This window comes from Telopea speciosissima, chromosome 1 (assembly GCF_018873765.1).
Source record: "Telopea speciosissima isolate NSW1024214 ecotype Mountain lineage chromosome 1, Tspe_v1, whole genome shotgun sequence".
Classification (NCBI taxonomy): Eukaryota; Viridiplantae; Streptophyta; class Magnoliopsida; order Proteales; family Proteaceae; genus Telopea; species Telopea speciosissima.
In genome coordinates, this window is record NC_057916.1 from 38800143 (window position 1) to 38818801 (window position 18659).

Consider the following 18659-nt stretch of genomic DNA (forward strand, 5'->3'; position numbering starts at 1 on the left):
CCATTTGGGCTGCCCATGGGGTGGAGTACATTTGTTTATAAAAAAGATAGGGGGAGAGAGAGACAGAGAGAGAAGCATCACATCCACCCATAACCCCATGTATCACATACATAAACAATCCATCCATTTATTAGAATGTCATTCCCATAATCACAACATAATATAATTTCATGCATGGGCATTAAAGCAAATGAACCAAAAATTAAAACATGGATTCCTTCAATTATTGAACCACCACATCGCATGTGATAACATGTATCCAAGCCCATAAAATTAAAATCGCATTTTAATTGCAAGTGGGTAAAGAAGGAATCTCTTCACCCATCATCATCCTCCAAAAACAAAACAAAATAATAAAATTCTGTTTTAAAAAATAATTCATTTTTTTTTTTTAATTAAACTGGAGGAAAAACAAGGAGGGTGCATGCAGCCCACACGCGCAGGCTACAAGCACTCCCTACGCATCCCATGGGCCCAAAGCCCACGGACAGTAGCCTGCAGGCCGCAGCCACAAGCTTGCTGCCCGCAGGCAACAGCCCATATGCAGGCTGCGCACATAGGCAAGAACAAGGGGAGGGCGTGCGCAGAGGCTTGGCCACGTGCGCTCCCCCCCCCCCCCCACATATAAATCATGATTAAAAATTTTAAATTAATAATCACTCATTAATTGGATACATGCTTCAATAATTGGAATAATAAAACAAACCAAATCCATCATCACATGGGTAGGTTGTTACACTAACAACCTTGTAACTATCCCAGTGCACATGGGAAGGTTGTTACAATAACCATAATTTTAACCACCCATGTGCAACTTGCATCCCACTCATGACAATCATATTAATCCATTAATTATTTAATATTCATGGGTGGGAAAGGTGGTTCTGATACCACACTGTTGGTCAAACAACGGTCCAGGGATCAAACCATGGTTCCCTAGGGAGACCAAGATATTTATCCTCAGGGTTTTGCACGCCCTGGGTTAGCCCATGGTGTCCCATGGGTGCCCCATTTAATTTTTAGGGCTTCCCATGGTCGCCCATGGAACCATGGTGCATCCCTGTTAGGGTTTCTCCTTCCCTCATGTGTTCCATAAAATTTATTATCACAGTAAGGATGAAGAAACTCATCATTGATCCATCACATGGCAAGGGGGATCCATCCCTAACTCGAATGCGCAACGGAAAAGGTAGATTCGAGTTTCTTTTGCATCCCATGAACATTAAATAATTAAAACAAAAAGAAATTATTCAAGAACTGCTAATCTGGTGAGCTTCAAGTGTTGCTCCTCCAATAGATAGTGGTTCTTCCTCTAAGAAGCACTTCGAGCAGGTGCCACCAAGGTTCTCCAAGCCAATCCAACATATCTCGAACTGGATCTAGGTTTTTAAAACCCTAGCTCTCAAGAACTAGAGAGCAAGAAGAAGAAACACAAGAGAGAGAGAAGGGGGAGCCAAAAACATGGAGAGGGGGTAGCTTTGAAAAACGTGGAAGCCTAGTCTCTCCCACGTTTTGGTCTCCTTTTAATTAAAAATAAATATTAAATTAAATCCTAATAGGATTTAATATAATCACAGTGAGAGTCTAACTCTCTCTCTCCTGATATATCTCTTGATTGGCTCTTTTTGTCTATCTCAAAGTCCTTTACTAGGTGAAGAAGTAGAATCTAATAGGGAATGTGTTAATTAGCTACTTTATTTAATTATTAATGGATAATTACAATTAGCATCAATTTCATTAATTAAATAAAGAGCCAATTAAATTAATAAATTCTAAATAACTCCCTATATGATAACTATTATCATATACAACCCCCCCCCCACTAATCAACACCATCATTATGGAATCTAGGGCACGTACACTTGTATTGCCAAACCCCAATCCATAGTACATGTCCATATACAAGCGTCTGTGCATCTGATCGGGTCCCGTAAAACTCGATAAAATATTTTGTTCAAATAATTATAAATAATGTATCATTTTATGTAAAATAGATTTTTGCAAAACCATTTCCAAAACGGCACTGGATCCAGATTCTGATCCGACCATGCACAGACAGTCTCTATCTTGGTGTTCTCCAATCGGGCAGTGGTGACCGTGTTGGATAACTCCTTCACTCACAAAGTATTCACGCATTCCCAGAACATCGGCTTTGACTCGCTTGAGTCTCAGTCATTGATGAACTAAAGAATGCGATCACACTTTGCAGTGACAGGGTTCCCTTAGGTACAGGGTGTCGGTGACACATGTCTATCCCTTCCTACATCTGGCAGTAATACATGAGGGAATTGACAAAGTAGATTCTTCGCCAATACACACATCAAACATGTGAGCACTCGCATTCGTACCCTGACATCACATGTCTAGGCATACCCAATGCGACGACCATATGATACGGGTGCCCAGCCCAAACCCTAGTCGTGACTACCATTTTAAGTATAGCTTACGGACACATAATGCTCAAAAAGTTTATATCGCATGTGACAATATTAAACTAAAATGTATAAATGTTCAATACAAAGGTGAACCGGGTTGAACCGGACCGAACCGGGTTTGATGGACACACACTTGTCCAACATAGAGGGGTTAAGAATTTGCTACTCGATCTTAATTCGATTGGAGACTATGGATCATAATAACTTGCAAGTTTGGCCTCACATGTTCCTACCTTCACCTCTTGACTCTTGCCTGTACGAATCAGAATTAGCCCCAAGAATTTTAAAATCAGCTCTCAGATCTAAGAACTCATCGTTTTTAGGGTTTTTAACTGTATCAACTCAGCTAGAATCGAGATCAATAACTATCAATGTTGATCCGAAATGACCGATTGATCCATCCAATTCCTAATTCTTGAAATAATGGTTGTAGGGGTTCAAGGTACTCCTTAAAATCATAAATAGAGACATGATGAAGACAAACATTATTCAATAAAAAAAGGGGAAGAAGAACTCTGTCCGGGAGTGTGGCCTATGCCATCAAGTCTATCTCTCCTCCCAATATGAAAAGATAGCTTTGCCCGCCTTGTTTTAAGGAGGAGATACATAAACCCATGGGAGTGCTAGCGTAGGCCATACTCCCTGACAAAAACTTGCTTCTCATAAAAAAAATACTCAAAAGGGGAAGAGAGAGATAGACACATAGGGTTATACCGCTAGCATACCTAATCTTTTTCCTAAAAAAAACGAAGTACATAAGTTCAAAGTTCAATAAAAACAAATGATAAGTCAAGAAATTAACAACCATACTTTATTCTATTGCTTTTATTAATGATTTTCAATTGGTTGATTTTGATGAACATTCAATTGGAAGTGGTGAAATTGAAGTTCTCACAGTTGGTCCTAAAGAACAACAATGTAGAGCTAAACCCTAGCCTTGACTTCACAAGGTCAAACATCAAGAAATTGTCCTCCATCTGGAACGAACCAATCACCACCGCTTGTTCCGCCTTTACTCCACCATCCACAAATGCAAGACATGCCACGTCATTACTTACTTGCATCATGGAGTTAGCCCCAAATATGGTCCAGTTCATCCCATTTGAAAGCTCCAGATCTATCTGAGGAACCGGTAATCCCACTCGTGTAGATCCAAGCGTAGTGGTGTTCACGCATAGATCAAACGGTTTCACCTTCGTCGCACGTGGGTAACCACTGGTAGCCTTGGAAAAGTCCTCAAGAAACTTTCCATAGATATCTCTCCTGAGTGTTGTGTAAGGAACCACCGTATCCAGCTTCACCCCGCCGCGGCCACCGTGCGCCGCCAATTGAAACTCCCTCTGTTGAATCCGAACCCTTTTCTCGCCGATGGATATACCGGCGAGACCGATGTAGTAGCCGGGATTTCCATTCTTGATCAACGGTGTGTAGGAGAGAATGTCGGTCACGTTAAGTTGGAATGGTGGTGGGGGTAGCAGATAAAATGGACCTTCTCCAAAGAAGAGCACACCGGGCGATGAACCGACGCTGGGCAGGCAAATAGAGAACTGCTTCTTCACTTTGGAGGAAAACTGTGTAGTGAGAGAGAGAGGGGATTTGGATAGGCTTGCCATGCCCATAGATCCAACGGGTAGAGATCTCAGAAGTGAACTTGGAGCACACGAGAAGTAGAAGTGATTGAAGTTAGCAGCAACGGTAGGTGATTGACCATCAGTCCATTGGATGACGAGATCTTTGTAGGTTAGATCAGCCAAGGCGCATTTTTTGGTGACGGAGTTCACTGGGGTCACCAAGCAGCTGCAGTACTGGTTTTTGTCACGGGTGGAGTTGGCAGGAGGACACAAGGGGGAAAGGTAAGATCGAGCTTTGGAACATTGGGAAGTGAAGCAAGAGACACGAGGGTGATGTTTATGGCAGTGATACCATGAGAAGGGACTTCCAATGTCTATGACATAACTCTCATTAGAATCAAGTGTCATACTGTAGAGGGAAGTTGTGGTATCTTTGGTTATGGTTGAGACAAGAGCTTTGTAAGGTGAGTGAGATGATGATGATGAGACATATGGGAGAATGAAAAGTAGAAGAGCTAGGGCATAGATGATTGATCCATGGAGGATCTGAATTTGGGTTATCTTCATTCTTCTTTGGTTTTGGTTTTGGTTTTGGTTTTGGTTTTGGTTTTTCTGATGAGAAGAGGGATGTGATTTAGCTCATCAAACGTACAAAGCTTTATATATATATAACCCCACACCGACATTGCTTTCTCTTGGAGGGATTTAATTATGTTGTGGACAGCTAACAAAGTTGACCCACTAAGTCAAAAAATCAGATTAGTTTTACTTCTATCTTCTTTTATTTATTTATTTATTTATGTTTTAGTGGAAGATAATCTCATTCAAATGAACGTGCAAAGCACATAGTGATAGAGTAACAATCCTTGAACAATCATGCAAGACATAAGCCATTTTGTGTACACATTACCGACAGAACCTTCTTAGTTAGGGAGTCAGCTATTGTATTAGTCTCCTTAGAAATTTTCTCGAAATAATATTCACTGAGGTTTCGTTTGGTTGCAAGGGGGATTGAAAAGAAGGAAAGTGAAATTTTCATACTTAAAAAAAGAAACTTTTGTAATCATTATCCCATATGATTATGTGATCACTACCGCCAAATCATTCTATATTTGGTTATTAAATTTCATTTTATTTTGCATCCAAATCCTTTGGTTTAATTGCATGTAAAATGTATCATTACTAAATATGGTAAGAAATTTAAGTAGTTTATACAATCACATGTGATAATGATTATAAAAATTTCTTTTTTATGTTTAAAAATTTTCATTTCCCTTCTCTCTAATTTCCCTCACAACCAAACGTAACTGAAAGTAAGAAGTTAAATGGAAAATGCATCACCATTGGAATATTATTTGATGCATGATTTAGGAAAGTCTACAAATCTTTGTCATTCGATAGAGTTTCCAACAAGCCACTTTGAATTACCAACGCCTCTATCAAAAGTGGATGGAACTGACAATGCCAAGCATGGTCTCCCCATATAATTAGAATCACCATACCCATATATACCTCCCTTTCATTTTTCCTAAATCCATGCTACATCCATGTTGAATTTAAAGCAAACAACCGCTAGCTCGATTGGTTGGTGGCATTGCAAGTTGGTGCATGCCCCCCCAGGACGTCAAGGGATCGATTCTCCTGGACTGCATATTGTGCCAAAAAAGCACCTTCCTCCCCTCCCCCCCTTAGTTGTAGATTGTGGGCTTGTCTTAGCCTTCCCCTTAGCTTGTAGTTGGCTTATGGGCCCTTGAGTAGGATAGACCAAAAAAAAAAAATTTGTTGAATTTAAAGAATGGCCTTGGAGGAGGAACCCAGTGTTGTGTTATCCTATGTTGATGTTGCTGGGTTCCACACCGAAAGAGAAGGGGCGGACGAAGGATGAGCCTACAAAAATTCACCATGGGCCTTCTTTGTTGCCTCAATAACTTCTATCATTTCTCACTCGCCAACGTGATGAAATTTGAAAGTGTTGATGAGCACTCTCGAGTCTCGACCGATTCTCTTGCCTTGTTGATTAAAAAAATTCTCTACTCTGAATCTATGATTGCACTCTAAAGTCAACTACTGAATTAACTCTATGTGATAAACAACATCCAAACCACACTGCCTTCACAAAAAGGCATCTTAACAGAATATGCTTGAATCTTCTGCACTTCCCTGCACCTCAGACAACTACTATCAATATGTTCCTTCCATTGCACTAAACCACCCATGTAGTTGGGCACTCTGTACAAGCTCTCCACGGAAACTTCTTTTTAATTTTTGGGATAGAATGGTAGAGCCAAAATTTCCTTCATACTGAAATCAAGGGGCTATTCCAAGCAGTGGGCTTTGCCGCTTCCTTCTCCTTCTGCTAATTGCAAAGAAAATAATATGTTGACTTGACTGAGAAAATTCCATCTCTAGACATACCCCACACCAAACTGTCCTCTTTGGAAATAAAGAGAGAAGAATGCCAAGTATTGCATCAAGTTCAGTGGGTGGGGAAATATGTTGAATGAACTCCCCGTTTGAGATTTGGTTCTGCTCATGATCAATCAATTCAACAACCCACACAAGAAAACATCCCTCTATGGCTTAACCTGTTGTTGTCTAAGCCTGGTAATAAGGGGATCCACCCATCCTCCCAAATGCGAATATTATTTCCCAATCCCACTTTTTAGAGGAGGCATGTATTCGAAACCTTTCGCCCTGCAATAATGCTTTGAAAAGCCCATGAAGAATGGTTCTTTGTATAAGATATTTTCAAAGTCATATTAGACTTAATTAATTATACCCTAGCTATTGGTGTGGGTCCATGGGCATAAAATCTGGCTTGGAACCACTTTAAGGTTACTGGGGGTATACTAGTCCTTTCTATTGTGGGACTGGATAAGGATTAGGGTTTTGTATTATAAACACAAGATTGGGGTTCCTGCAATCACTTGATCTCATTCTCTGTTCTTCCCACCAAGAATTTGAAGGGTGCATGTGAGACCAAAAGACTGGAGAAGATCTTGACTAAGTTTTTGTTCGTGTTCATTATGGAGAACTCTACCAAATCTTCTCCAACTTCCGTGGGTGCAAGGTACACATCGTTTCTCCCATTTTCTTTATTCAGTCGTGTTCTAATTCATTGTATGGTTTCACAAGACCTAAGAAATTTCTAACACCCTATTCCTACCATTAAGAAAAATCTCCCCTGTGGAAAATAACTCTGTTTCATGAAGCACGCCCAAACAATGAACAGATTTGCATGTTCAATCAAGTCAAAATCAAATAGGTTGGATGAACATAGATGTCATTTCCTCAATCCATTTTGTTAGCAGGATAAATACTCATTGGTCATCTAAAGTACATCTACTTAATTTATCTATTTTAGATCATATTCATTATTAAAGTCATCCCAACTTCCTTACCATGGAAGCTGGCTGGGAACAATCAACTCTAACCTTGGGCAAGCATCTGAGAATCTCCGGTAACTATGTGGTATTTTAATCTACATTCATGGCTTAGAGTAAGAAGCTTCACGTTCTTCTCATGGCATGTTTGATTGATTTTTTTTTTTTTTCAGGATTGTAAACCTAAGACGTAACAATCTTAAAACTATTGCAATTCAATTAAAATACCTTCTGCAAATCACATGGTACTACGGCCTTATAGTAGAGTGGTTCTTTGGGAAAAGGCTTTAGCTACAAGATAAGCATATAATATATGGGAAAAAGAACTCTGTCCAAGAGTGTGGCCTACGCCAGCACTCCCATGTGTCTATCTTTCTCCTCCTTAAAATAAAGGGGGCACAACTATCTTTTCATATGAGGAGGAGAGAGATAGACTCATGGTAGTACTGGTGTAGGCCACACTCCTGGACAGAAAATTTTTTCCCATAATATATATTTCAAAAAAGGGTAGAGGTTTTCCACGATGCCATGGTGTGAAATCACATTAATTAGAGGGCATGAGATAGATTCATTTAGTGGATTTGGCTCGTTTACGGCCGGGAAGTCTACCTGCCATTGTGTTGGCCACATACAGGCAAGGGTGAAATGACTGCCCTACCCACTGCCCGATTGTGGTCCATATCTTGCCTGTTTGAGGCCGCACAATGGCAAGTCAGCTGCCGGCCGTAGAGGAACTCGATCCTTCATTTAGTAGGGGTTCACATTTTGTCTCAGGAGAGAGTGTCGAATGGACCTTTATCCACTGCAGTTACAGCAGTGCTGTTTTGCGCATCGTGCGGCGCAGCAGCGGCCATGTGTGCACAATGGGGGTTGTTGTGCACACATTGTGAAACCCGCCTCTAAAGCAGGTCTAATTCGAGCCGGTGTAATACCTGGTTCAAGTTCAACTGCTATGATTGCCCCGCGATGTGGGCATTGTCTGTCAAAAAAAATGGATCTGTCTATTTCAGATGTCGATTAATAAGTACAAATCCTCTCCAGTTATCAAAGCTAAATTTCTTTTATCTTTTTGTAATTCGAGCTGATCGGCCATGTTTATCGGACTACTACTAAAGACTGGTTGTGCCGGCTCGATACCCAGCCTTACCCCCGCAATCCTCGCATGTTCTAATTTTATTAAAGAACCCCGAATCGCACGTCGGTGCAATCCATAGTAAGTAATTTCTTTCCAATCTATCCTTTGCAACCCAATCCAGTAAGGTTGTGGGACCGTCGCCTTATTTAATAATATTTTATTTCTCGGGACCCACACATCCCATATTTTTTCAATTACCATTTTATCATTTCGATTAGAATATCATCTACATTCCGTATTATTTAACCGAGTCGTGTCTGTGGGCCCCACATAAGCCTATCAGCCATTTAATTCATTTTAACCTCTTAGGGCCAACCAAACATAACCCAATATGCTATAGAGCCTAATTCTATTTGGGCCAGCCAAACAGGCCCTAATAGCTTAAGCTTATAAATAAAAACTCATTCTCTTTTAACCCTTAACCAAGCAAGCCCTAAGGGCTATGTTATATAAGCAAATACATTGCTTTGAGAATCCATTTTCTCAAAGCTTAGGCTGGAATCGGTTGTGGGAAGAAGAAGAAGAACTTAAGAGAGATTGCTTGGAGACCCCTCTTTGATTGAATGCATGTTATTAGATCTTCATCCTTACTAGTTTGATCATCAATAGGTAAGCCCTAAACACTTCAATGGTTTCTTTTCAGCTCTTGATCATCCTCTAAGTTCTAATTTGCTGTTCTTGAGTTCCTACAACTTAATCTTTCAAAGCACTCTTTAATTCATTCATTTTTCTTCTTGAATTTGAAAGTTGCATGTATGATCTCTTGATAATGTATGCATTTAGTGTTAATTAATCCCTTTGGACTATTGAGGTAAGCATGCATACCTCCACAGTACTCTTTTCTTTCTTCTCTTACTGAAATTCTATTGTTTCAATCTAATTACCAAGTTTTAGCTTAATTCTTGAATTGATCTTAGATTAGAGTTTTTAATTCTTTGATCATACATGCATTGGTGTCAAAATGACCCTATTGTAGTGCTCTTATCTTTCCTCTCTTCATTTTGACCCATTGATCAGTTCTTGGGAGCTAGAACATGGAAAAACCCTTTAAAATCCTAAGCTGTTTTGGGGGGAGGAGCTTCAGAGCAGGCTGATCGGCCCTTCTGGAGCTAGAAGCTCCGGCCACCCCTGAATGACTTTTTGGGATCTTTAATGTGTTGGGATGGTTCTCTAACCTTTTAGGAAGTGTCGTAACCTTTCTATAACTCTGTATTTATGACATTGAACCTGTTTTGAACTCATTCTCCTTGGTTTTGGACACTTGGTTGAGTAGCCTGATCAAGACACCCAAGGTGAGTGGGGTTTGATGTGCATGGGTATCTCTATTTGATCTCATCATATGCATGACTATTGTCTTTAAATCTGAACTCTTTATTGTGAATTTATAATTTATTGATTAATTCCAAGTGTTGCATAAATTGGATTACATCTTATTAATATTGGTCATGTATTGATAATATTTCATTTGCATATGATAGAATACTGTTTTTATAAATTGATTCCATAAATGACGATTGGTTATGAATCCCTGTGTTGCAACTGTTGATTTGATTGGATATGCATAATGGTTATTTGTGTGACCCTGTGTTCTTGAGTGGACGTGTATATGGAACACGGTGCACTCTTGAACGCAGCATGTCATCATTTAGAATGCACGGTTAGGTTGGAAACCCAAAGCTACAACCCTTACTAGCAGGGGTTTAGGTGTTGGGTAATCACGCACTAGATGCTTGGAGTAGGGGGTACTACCAAGATCGGGTGTGCTGATTATCGGGGTCTGCCCGAAGGTTTGAGCCAATGTACTAAGCGTGGAGGTGGGATCCTTACTGTATTGGTTGAGGGGGTATGGCAGCAATAAAAAGAAGTGACCCAAGATGCTTCCTGATGTCAGTACTGTAGTTTGAACCTAGTGACTTAGTCTATTTGCTAGGTTGATAAATTGCGGTGGGCATGTCACATGCATCATATAAATAAATAGTTTTAATACTTGAATATTTCATGCCTCATTTATATGTTGTGTGTTTTCCTCTCATTGGGCTCAGTGTGAGCTCACACTTGTGGAAAACCCTCTTTTTAGATGACTATGGAGGTGATGGACTGCCTGACAGCGAGTTCGAGGATGATGATTTTGAGGACTTCGCAGACCAAGAGCCCGATAAACACAATGGGTCTTGCATCTGTGACCTGTATGCCTTCTCTTAGGCTGGCCTAATGGATTAGGCCGTTCCTTTTGATAATTCTCTTTTGTATATACATAGAACTTAGTATATGTAAATACTCTTTTTGGATAACTGTAAATATGGGTTTTTGGGTTACTTAACCGAATATATGTATATAAGTTTATCACTCGGTCCTTAATGGACTTTTATGTAAATCTTTAAGTTCTTAGTATTTTTCCGCTGCTTAAATTCTCTGTGGTGTGTGCTTGGTAATTGTGCTGTACTGAGCTTCCTGGCTAGGTTGGATGCGAGATTGCATCGGTTCATACCATGCCTGAGCAATCCAAGGCGGGGTGTGACACACATGGCCGCTGCTACGCCGCACGATGCGCATAGCAACGCTGCAGTTACAGCAGCGGATAAAAATTCGTGTCAAATGGGCTCCACAACTCATTATGTAAGAGGGTGTGGGAAGGAATCTTCACTTCGACGTCATGGGATATTTTCCCCTCAAAATAATTTACTCTTCAAATATTTTTTTGGGTTAAATACACGTACCCCCCTGTAATGCACCCAATATTCCTCGTACCCCCCTAAGTTTCTGATAAGTCCATGTACCACCCCTCAAAATTCCACGTACCCCCTGATGTACCCCCCTAATGCCATTTAAGTCCACACCAGGTATTAAATGCTAAAAAATTACCAAACTACCCTTTCTTCTATCTCTTCTAAATTTTGAAAAGACCTAATTGCCCTAACCTATTTGCTAAATTTTGAAAAGACTAAAATGTCCTCATCTTCCCCAAATCATCATCTTCTTTTACATACCCACCACCACCGCCACCCACCATTAACACCATCACAACATAACCGATCCATCATCCCATCTATTATTCAACTTACTTCATCTTCTACTTATTAGCCAAAGATGCTGTCAAACTGCAACTTCCTTTGTTTTATCTTCTACATCAACCTTGTAATGTCAAAGATCAAAGCTGACACCATAACAAACCTTAATGGGAGACTTCAGAATCAGGATTGGCAGCACCGAATAAAACGCTGGTTATAAAGGGGGGGAAATTGAAAATAAAACCCTAGAATGATCTAGGCCTGTTGTGCTGCAACTTCCGTTAGAAATAGAGGTGGGAAAAGAAACAGAAAAGAAAGAAGAAGGAGAAGAATGGAATAGAGGAAGATCTGATCTGAAGGAGGATCAGATCTGGAGTCATGCAATTGCACCTGAGCCATTTTCAAAAACAAAATCCAACAGATTTTCAATTTCCAATGCATGAGACCAAATTGCACATATCATGTTGCCTTAATAATATTTCATATTTGAGCACAGAAGCAAAGGAACAAACTTTGCGGCTCTATTACTCGAAAGTCAGAAACCATCCGATCCAACAAAGCACTTATTAAATTGGTTTTTCAAACTTCCTCTGTTACCCCACTATGAAAAAAAAAATTTCTTTGGACAGAACCAGATGATAGAGAAATTCTCATTGGATAAAAAGGAAAAACAAACACAGCCAGAAATCGGTTAAGGTGACAGCAGAACAGCTAATCCCATTGCGCTCAACTTTAGACAATAACACAAAATCTTACAGAGAGTTTTAAAATGAAGAACGTTCGCAGGTTCTCTAGTGTGAAATACCGTGAGAGATTGGTGTAATCGTTCAAACAATGACGATAATACAAGGAAACTGGAATTCCAAAGTCGAAATGGGAAAAAACGGAAATGGTGTTTTGAAGAAGAAGGTGAAAATTTTCTCCCCTTTTTTTTGCTTCTATCTCTAATTTCCTCCTGCTCCTTTTCTTTTCTCTTTTTCAGATTTGAAAGGGCAACTCTCGGATTGCAGTGGCGCAATGTTTCAAACTCAGACTCAGACTCCCAATATTCACCCTACCTTTGCTGCTAGGTCTTGTTTCAGGTGCTCTTGCTTGGTTTCTTGGTTGCTGTTTCGAGTCGACGGCTGTGGGTATCAATAGGACCTTGAGTTACAATCCTACACCTAAAATCTTAGGTCAATCAGAGTTCTCCATGGGGAAATCTCCTTCCCACAAGAATCTGGTTTCCGCTGGATATAGAAGTCGGAGGTTGAAAATGACTTCTTCTCCTCCTTTAGGTTAGGGTAAAAATGTCTTTTCATGTATTGAACAATTAGATCAGGACAATTAGATCTTTTTAAATTTTAGAAGAGATAGAAGAAAGGGTAGTTTGGTTATTTTTTAGCATTTAATACCTGGTGTGGACTTAAATGGCATTAGGGGGGTAAAGCAGGGGTGGTATGTGGAATATTGAGGGGTGGTACATGGACTTATCAAAAGCTTAGGAGAGTACGAGGAATATTGGGTGCATTACAGGGGGTACGCGTATTTAACCCTATTTTTTTTTAATTTGGATAAGCTACCCTATTTTATTAATGTTCAAAGACTATCATATTTTGGGGTGCACGTTTAGCCCGGAGGGCCCAAGCCCGCTCAAGCCACCTTGAGCCCCAATAGGGGCGTGAACTAGGCTTGTCCACCTGCGGGCTGGGCTATGATTGATTTTCAGGTCCGGGGTTAGGCTGGGCTAACGGTCTGGGCTGAGGACTTGTTCTAAGCTTGAACCCACCCAAGCCAGCCCAATAGGGGCTTGGGTTGGCTTTTCAGCCAGTGGGCTGCAGCACAGCAGCAGGGCTTAAATTTTGAAGCCCAAGTCGACCTGGGCGGGGCTTGGACTGGGGCCTCAATCTGAGCCCACTCCATACTATATATATAAAATATATAAATGGGTGCTGCCAGGGTCAATCAGGCCAAACTGGACTCAATTAAGGTTGGCTTGGGCTGAGCTCAGCTAAAGTTAAGGAGATCTTAAGTTGGGCTGGGGTTTAGAAAACTCGGCTAGCCCAGCCCTTTTGCACTCCTAGTTTTTTCTAGAGATGTAAATGGATCGAATTCGGTCATATAGTGACATCATCATATTCGTATCTGTTTATATTTAGACGGATTCGGATAATATCCTATCAATTTTTGGACGGATTTGGATAGTTTCCGGATAGTGGTTTTTGAAATACGGATTCTCCTAAATGGATATGAACTAAGATCGAATAAGAATTTTCGACTATCCGTTGACATCTTTAACGTTTTCAACAACTACCCTTTCTTCTACTCTTCTTAGTCTTTGATTTTCTCACATAGATATGTGATTCCATGTATCACATTACATAAAACAATATATATAAGGGTGAAAGTTTGGCCTTGTCAGCCCAAACCCCCCTGAGCCCGAACAGGGTCTGGGTTGAGATATTTGGCCCTGAGGGCGGGTCTGGGCTGAAATTTCTGGCCCTGAGCCAGGATCGGATTGGGCCAGGGTTGAGGCCTCGGGCTAAACCTGGCTCGGTCCGGCCCGACCCTATTTTAAGTTGTACTATATAATATATGTTGATATAATATATATATATATATATATATTATAAACTTTAAACGTCACCCATATTTTATTATATAATATATTATATAGGAAGATAATCTGTGATAGAATACATTTTATTATAGTGTTATTTTACGTAAAATTGATCATTTTTTTCTCGGCCCATTCCAGCCCTTGCATTTCCTTCCCCTCCCCATGATCAGGGCCAATCAGGGTCAACCCGGCCCAACCTTGAAGGTGGGTCAGGGTTGGATTTTTCAGGGCCTGAGTCAGGGTTGGGTCGTGCCTGGGCCTAGCTAAGGGAACTCAGGGTTGGACTAGGGTTCTATAAAGCCTGACCCAACCCGACCTTGTTGCTGCCCTAAATATTTATATAAACCAATAGAAAATATAGGAAAATAATCACATTATCTTAACTTATAAAATTATAAAAATAAGATAACAAAATCCAATAAGGTAACTTAAAATATATTTCAGATACTTAATTACAGTCGGATTTCTAAACGAATCGGATAATAATCGGTCGGATAGAGGGATTATCATATTCGTATCTGATTAATTTCAGACGGATTCAAATTCTCCTAAATGGATACGAACGCGAATCGAATACGAATTTTCGATTATCCATTTACATCTCTAGTTTTTTCCCCTTATTCTTTCAACTTCTCCAGTAATGTATCGTTATTGATTGGGTTTACAAGTCGTGCACTGGTACCAAGTCAAGTGTAGCAAGTGATCATCAGTTGAGTTGTCTAGCTTTGAAGCAGCTGTTGGAACAATTAATACCTCCTAAATGGTGTGGTGTCAACCAAATTTCCGGTATCATGTAAATTTGATCCAACAGCATTCAAGGTTAAAACAAACCTTACACTGTTTCGATAATTTTAGGAAGGAAATGGTTTAGTACACTAGAGAAGCATGAACCCCTTCTGTTCCCAGTTGTACTAACATGAAAATCGGGTGACCATAATAACCTACCTTGGTTCTTCCCCATTAAACAGCCAAAACTGTGTGAACACCTCCATTAATCATGCCTCATTATCTTCTAGCTCCCTTCACAACCCTTAATTCTCTATCTAGTAATCTAACTAGCTCTAGTTCCTCATAGGATCCTTAACTTTGACCATATGAAATTTCGAGTATTCAAAGAACCAACTCCTTCTGAGGAAGCCTCTTCCAGCAGAGAATCCCAAGGAGACGAAGAGATCGGACCTCATATACACACAATGAATGGACAAGTAACCATAGAGAGTTCCATCACCACCAGTCCAAGCATTAAGCGTAGGAACAATCTAACTCGGCTGGCTCGCGTGGTAAGATAAGATTTAATTACCCATATGGACATTAATGGAACTTGCTCGGCTGTGCTTCTTTCCTCTTACTTTAATCTGTCACTTTTCTTTTATTTTCCATTGTTCATTTGTCATCTTCCATTTTTTCACTTTTCATCTCATTTTGAATCTTTGTCCCCTCCAGTTTCCTTCCCTAACCAGCCCAGTTCCCCTAGTGTCTGTAATAAGGGGAGCGTAATGACCACCCTACCCCTGCCTGAACACTCTGCTCAGGTGGGATCCAGCTCCCCTTATTATAGGCACGGGGAAACTGGCCGGACAGAGAACCGGAGGAGATAATTTTCCTCTCATTTCTCATCTCTCTCGTATTTTGTCTGGACCTCAGTTTTACCTACTTTGTTTGATTGGATCCATGTAACTAACCCCATTAAGTGCGAGTGGTACAGGTGATAGCAGAGATGCTTGGGACATTTATTTTGATGTTCAGCGTGTGTGGGATCATAGCAGTGACTCGTATCATGAAAGGGGAAGTGGGTCTCATGGAATACGCAGCAACAGGTGGTTTATCAATAACTGTAGTCATTTTCAGCGTTGGGTCTATCTCAGGTGCTCACGTTAATCCCTCTGTCACTGTAGCCTTTGCAACCTTAGGTGAATTTCCATGGTCTAAGGTGGGTAACTTCTACCATTTGTATAACTTCTTTCTGTTCCCTTCATATATATGATCATGTAAGGGTCATTGACAAAGCTTAGTATCTACAGGTTCCCATGTACATTTCAGCACAAATAGCAGGTTCTGCCATTGCAACTTACGTGGGGAAGTCAGTTTATGGAATGAAAGCAGAGATGATGACGACACGGCCACTTCAAGGTCGTTCCAAAGCATTCTGGGCGGAGCTCATTTCTACCTTCATCGTCGTCTTCCTAGCAGCTTCACTATCTAGCCATCCTCAAGCTGTAAGAATTAAAATAATAAACCAAACCCTATGACCTTAACGACCCTAAATATATATCTTAGCTTCTTGTATTCGGCTCTCCTCCAACCGTGGCGGAAGCAGAGAGATCCACCCAGCAAAAATAGGGGTGTTTGGGTCATTTTATAGGTGCTCCCCTCCCCCTATGAAATGGGATCCGACTCTCCTCCAGCCGTGGCGGGAGCTGGAGGATCCAGCCCAGCCAAAACGAGGGGGGTTTGGTCATTTCATAGGGGCCACAACTGGAGGAGAGCCGAATTGTATGAAATGACCAACCCACACCCCTTGTTTTTGCTGGGCTGGATTCTCCAACTCCCGCCACAGTTGAACGAGAGCCAGGTCCTAGCTTCTTTCGGGAACATTTATCCCTTCTATGAGAACCTTAACATACCATTCTTTTGGCATAGTCCAGATCTAAAGGACTAAGTTTCCATCCACCTATAGAAGACGGTACACTCACCATCTTAGGGTTCACAAATCCCTCTTAGGATTTTAATATATTCTCAAAATATCCTCTTGATATCTGTCTCGCCTTGCAGTCAATGGGATCCCATTCATCGTGGGTGGAGGAAAACTCGGTCCAAATCTAAAACTGATGGCTTTTGTTACTTTTGCAGTTTGCTCATTTGGCTGGTTTCGTAATTGGAATTGCAATTGCATTAGCTATTTTGATCACAGGGTAGGTGTATATTACAAATTATAAATGCCCATAAAGCCAATATATTTTAAATTTTCTAATTTTTTTTTCCTTTTCTCTAATAGTCAAATATAATGTTGCATATATAAGGTGAATTATAAGTTCTAACATTGATGAAAAACTTTACTATAATTTTTTTTTTAATTGAATAAATTTACCAAGGTTGGTATATGGAGTCCCATATTTAAAAAAAAATAAAAAATGGAAGAATGTTTGACTGTGAGAGTGTGGCTCCCATGCTTGCAGCCTTGTGTGTGTCTCTCACCTCTTCCTTGTAAAATGACCTCCATCCTTGCCCCCTAGATTGAACCCAAAAAAAAAAAAATTGATTGGATCTCGTGTAGATGCGGCGACAGCCATGCTCTTAAATAGAAAACATTTTCGCTAAAAATATAAAAAATTTGAGAAGATTTTCTGCTCATGTATATGATCCATGGAAATAGATTTTATTGATTGACCAAGGTCTTCTTCACGTGGATTGTACTTGTGTCATTTCTACGGCCTATTTTGATCATTTGCTTTACCATATAAAATTTTTTCCTTATATTTTCAAGAGTTTATTTATTTAAAAAAAATATATCAACTTTATGGACACTTTGCATATAACTTAAACTTTTTCAAAAAAATATCAGCTTATCCTTTAAACGTGAGGAAAATTAGAATATTACTAGGGAGGGAATGCAAGATTGCCAATCTTGAAATTTTGTAACAGTACAAAATTTTTTAAAAAGTCAATATTTAGATGGACTAAGTTTCTCTCTACCCATAGTGAAGAGAGAATCTCTGCATCCACCCCATCTCACCCTTTGATTGGATTGGAGAAGGGTATTTCAATGATGAATAATAGGGCGTGGTAGTTAATAATGAATCCAAAGTCCAATCATAGTGTGAGACATCACTATTAATGAAGAGATTCTCTATTCACCCTGGGAGAAAGAAAAACTTGTTCCTATTTAGATAATTGAAGAAGATACAAGGAGAATCAAATACAAGGTGTGTCCATACTATACAATTAAAGCTAAAAATTTAAATCCATTTTGACATGTAGTTTCTCTCTACCCCTTGTTTATTTTCCATTTTGAACATATATAATTTTCATTTTTTTTTTTTTTTTGATGAACCTTATGATTATCACTTTGATGAATGACTTAGGCCTATCTCGGGAGGGTCATTGAATCCTGCCAGATCATTTGGACCTGCTCTTATTGCATGGAAGTTTGAAGACATATGGTTGTATATCTTTGCCCCAACTCTCGGAGCTGTGGCTGCAACTCTCCTCTTTCGATTGCTTCGACTTGATAAACACCGCCCTTCCTCCTCCTCCACCGCCCCGTCGTGTGCTCTTGCTAATCCTTCGGTTGATTAGGAGAAAGCAGCTAGTCTTAATTAGGAATGTTGTGTTTTTTCATTTAATTGTCTTGCTTCTCTGTTGACTTAGAATTTGATTGTTCAAGGAGATTATTTCAAAATCTCCATTTATTTTATCATCAATTTGAGAGATACTCTTATCTCATTAGCGATTCAGCTAAGCTTGATATTTGAATTGATTCTAGTCTTTCATTCATTTATGTGCTTACATTGCATGTTCATGATCATCT

General features: G+C 40.0%; 1 protein-coding gene across 1 annotated transcript; it reads left to right on the plus strand.

The window, feature by feature from the left end:
• Window positions 1-15220: 15220 nt before the first annotated feature.
• Window positions 15221-18427, plus strand: LOC122648480 (probable aquaporin NIP7-1). The gene is made up of 5 exons (XM_043841686.1): window positions 15221-15411; window positions 15837-16061; window positions 16153-16347; window positions 16982-17043; window positions 18214-18427. The coding sequence occupies exons 1-5, from the start codon at window positions 15226-15228 to the stop codon at window positions 18425-18427; spliced, it is 882 nt and encodes a 293-aa protein (XP_043697621.1). The 5' UTR covers window positions 15221-15225.
• The last annotated feature ends 232 nt before the right edge of the window (window positions 18428-18659 follow it).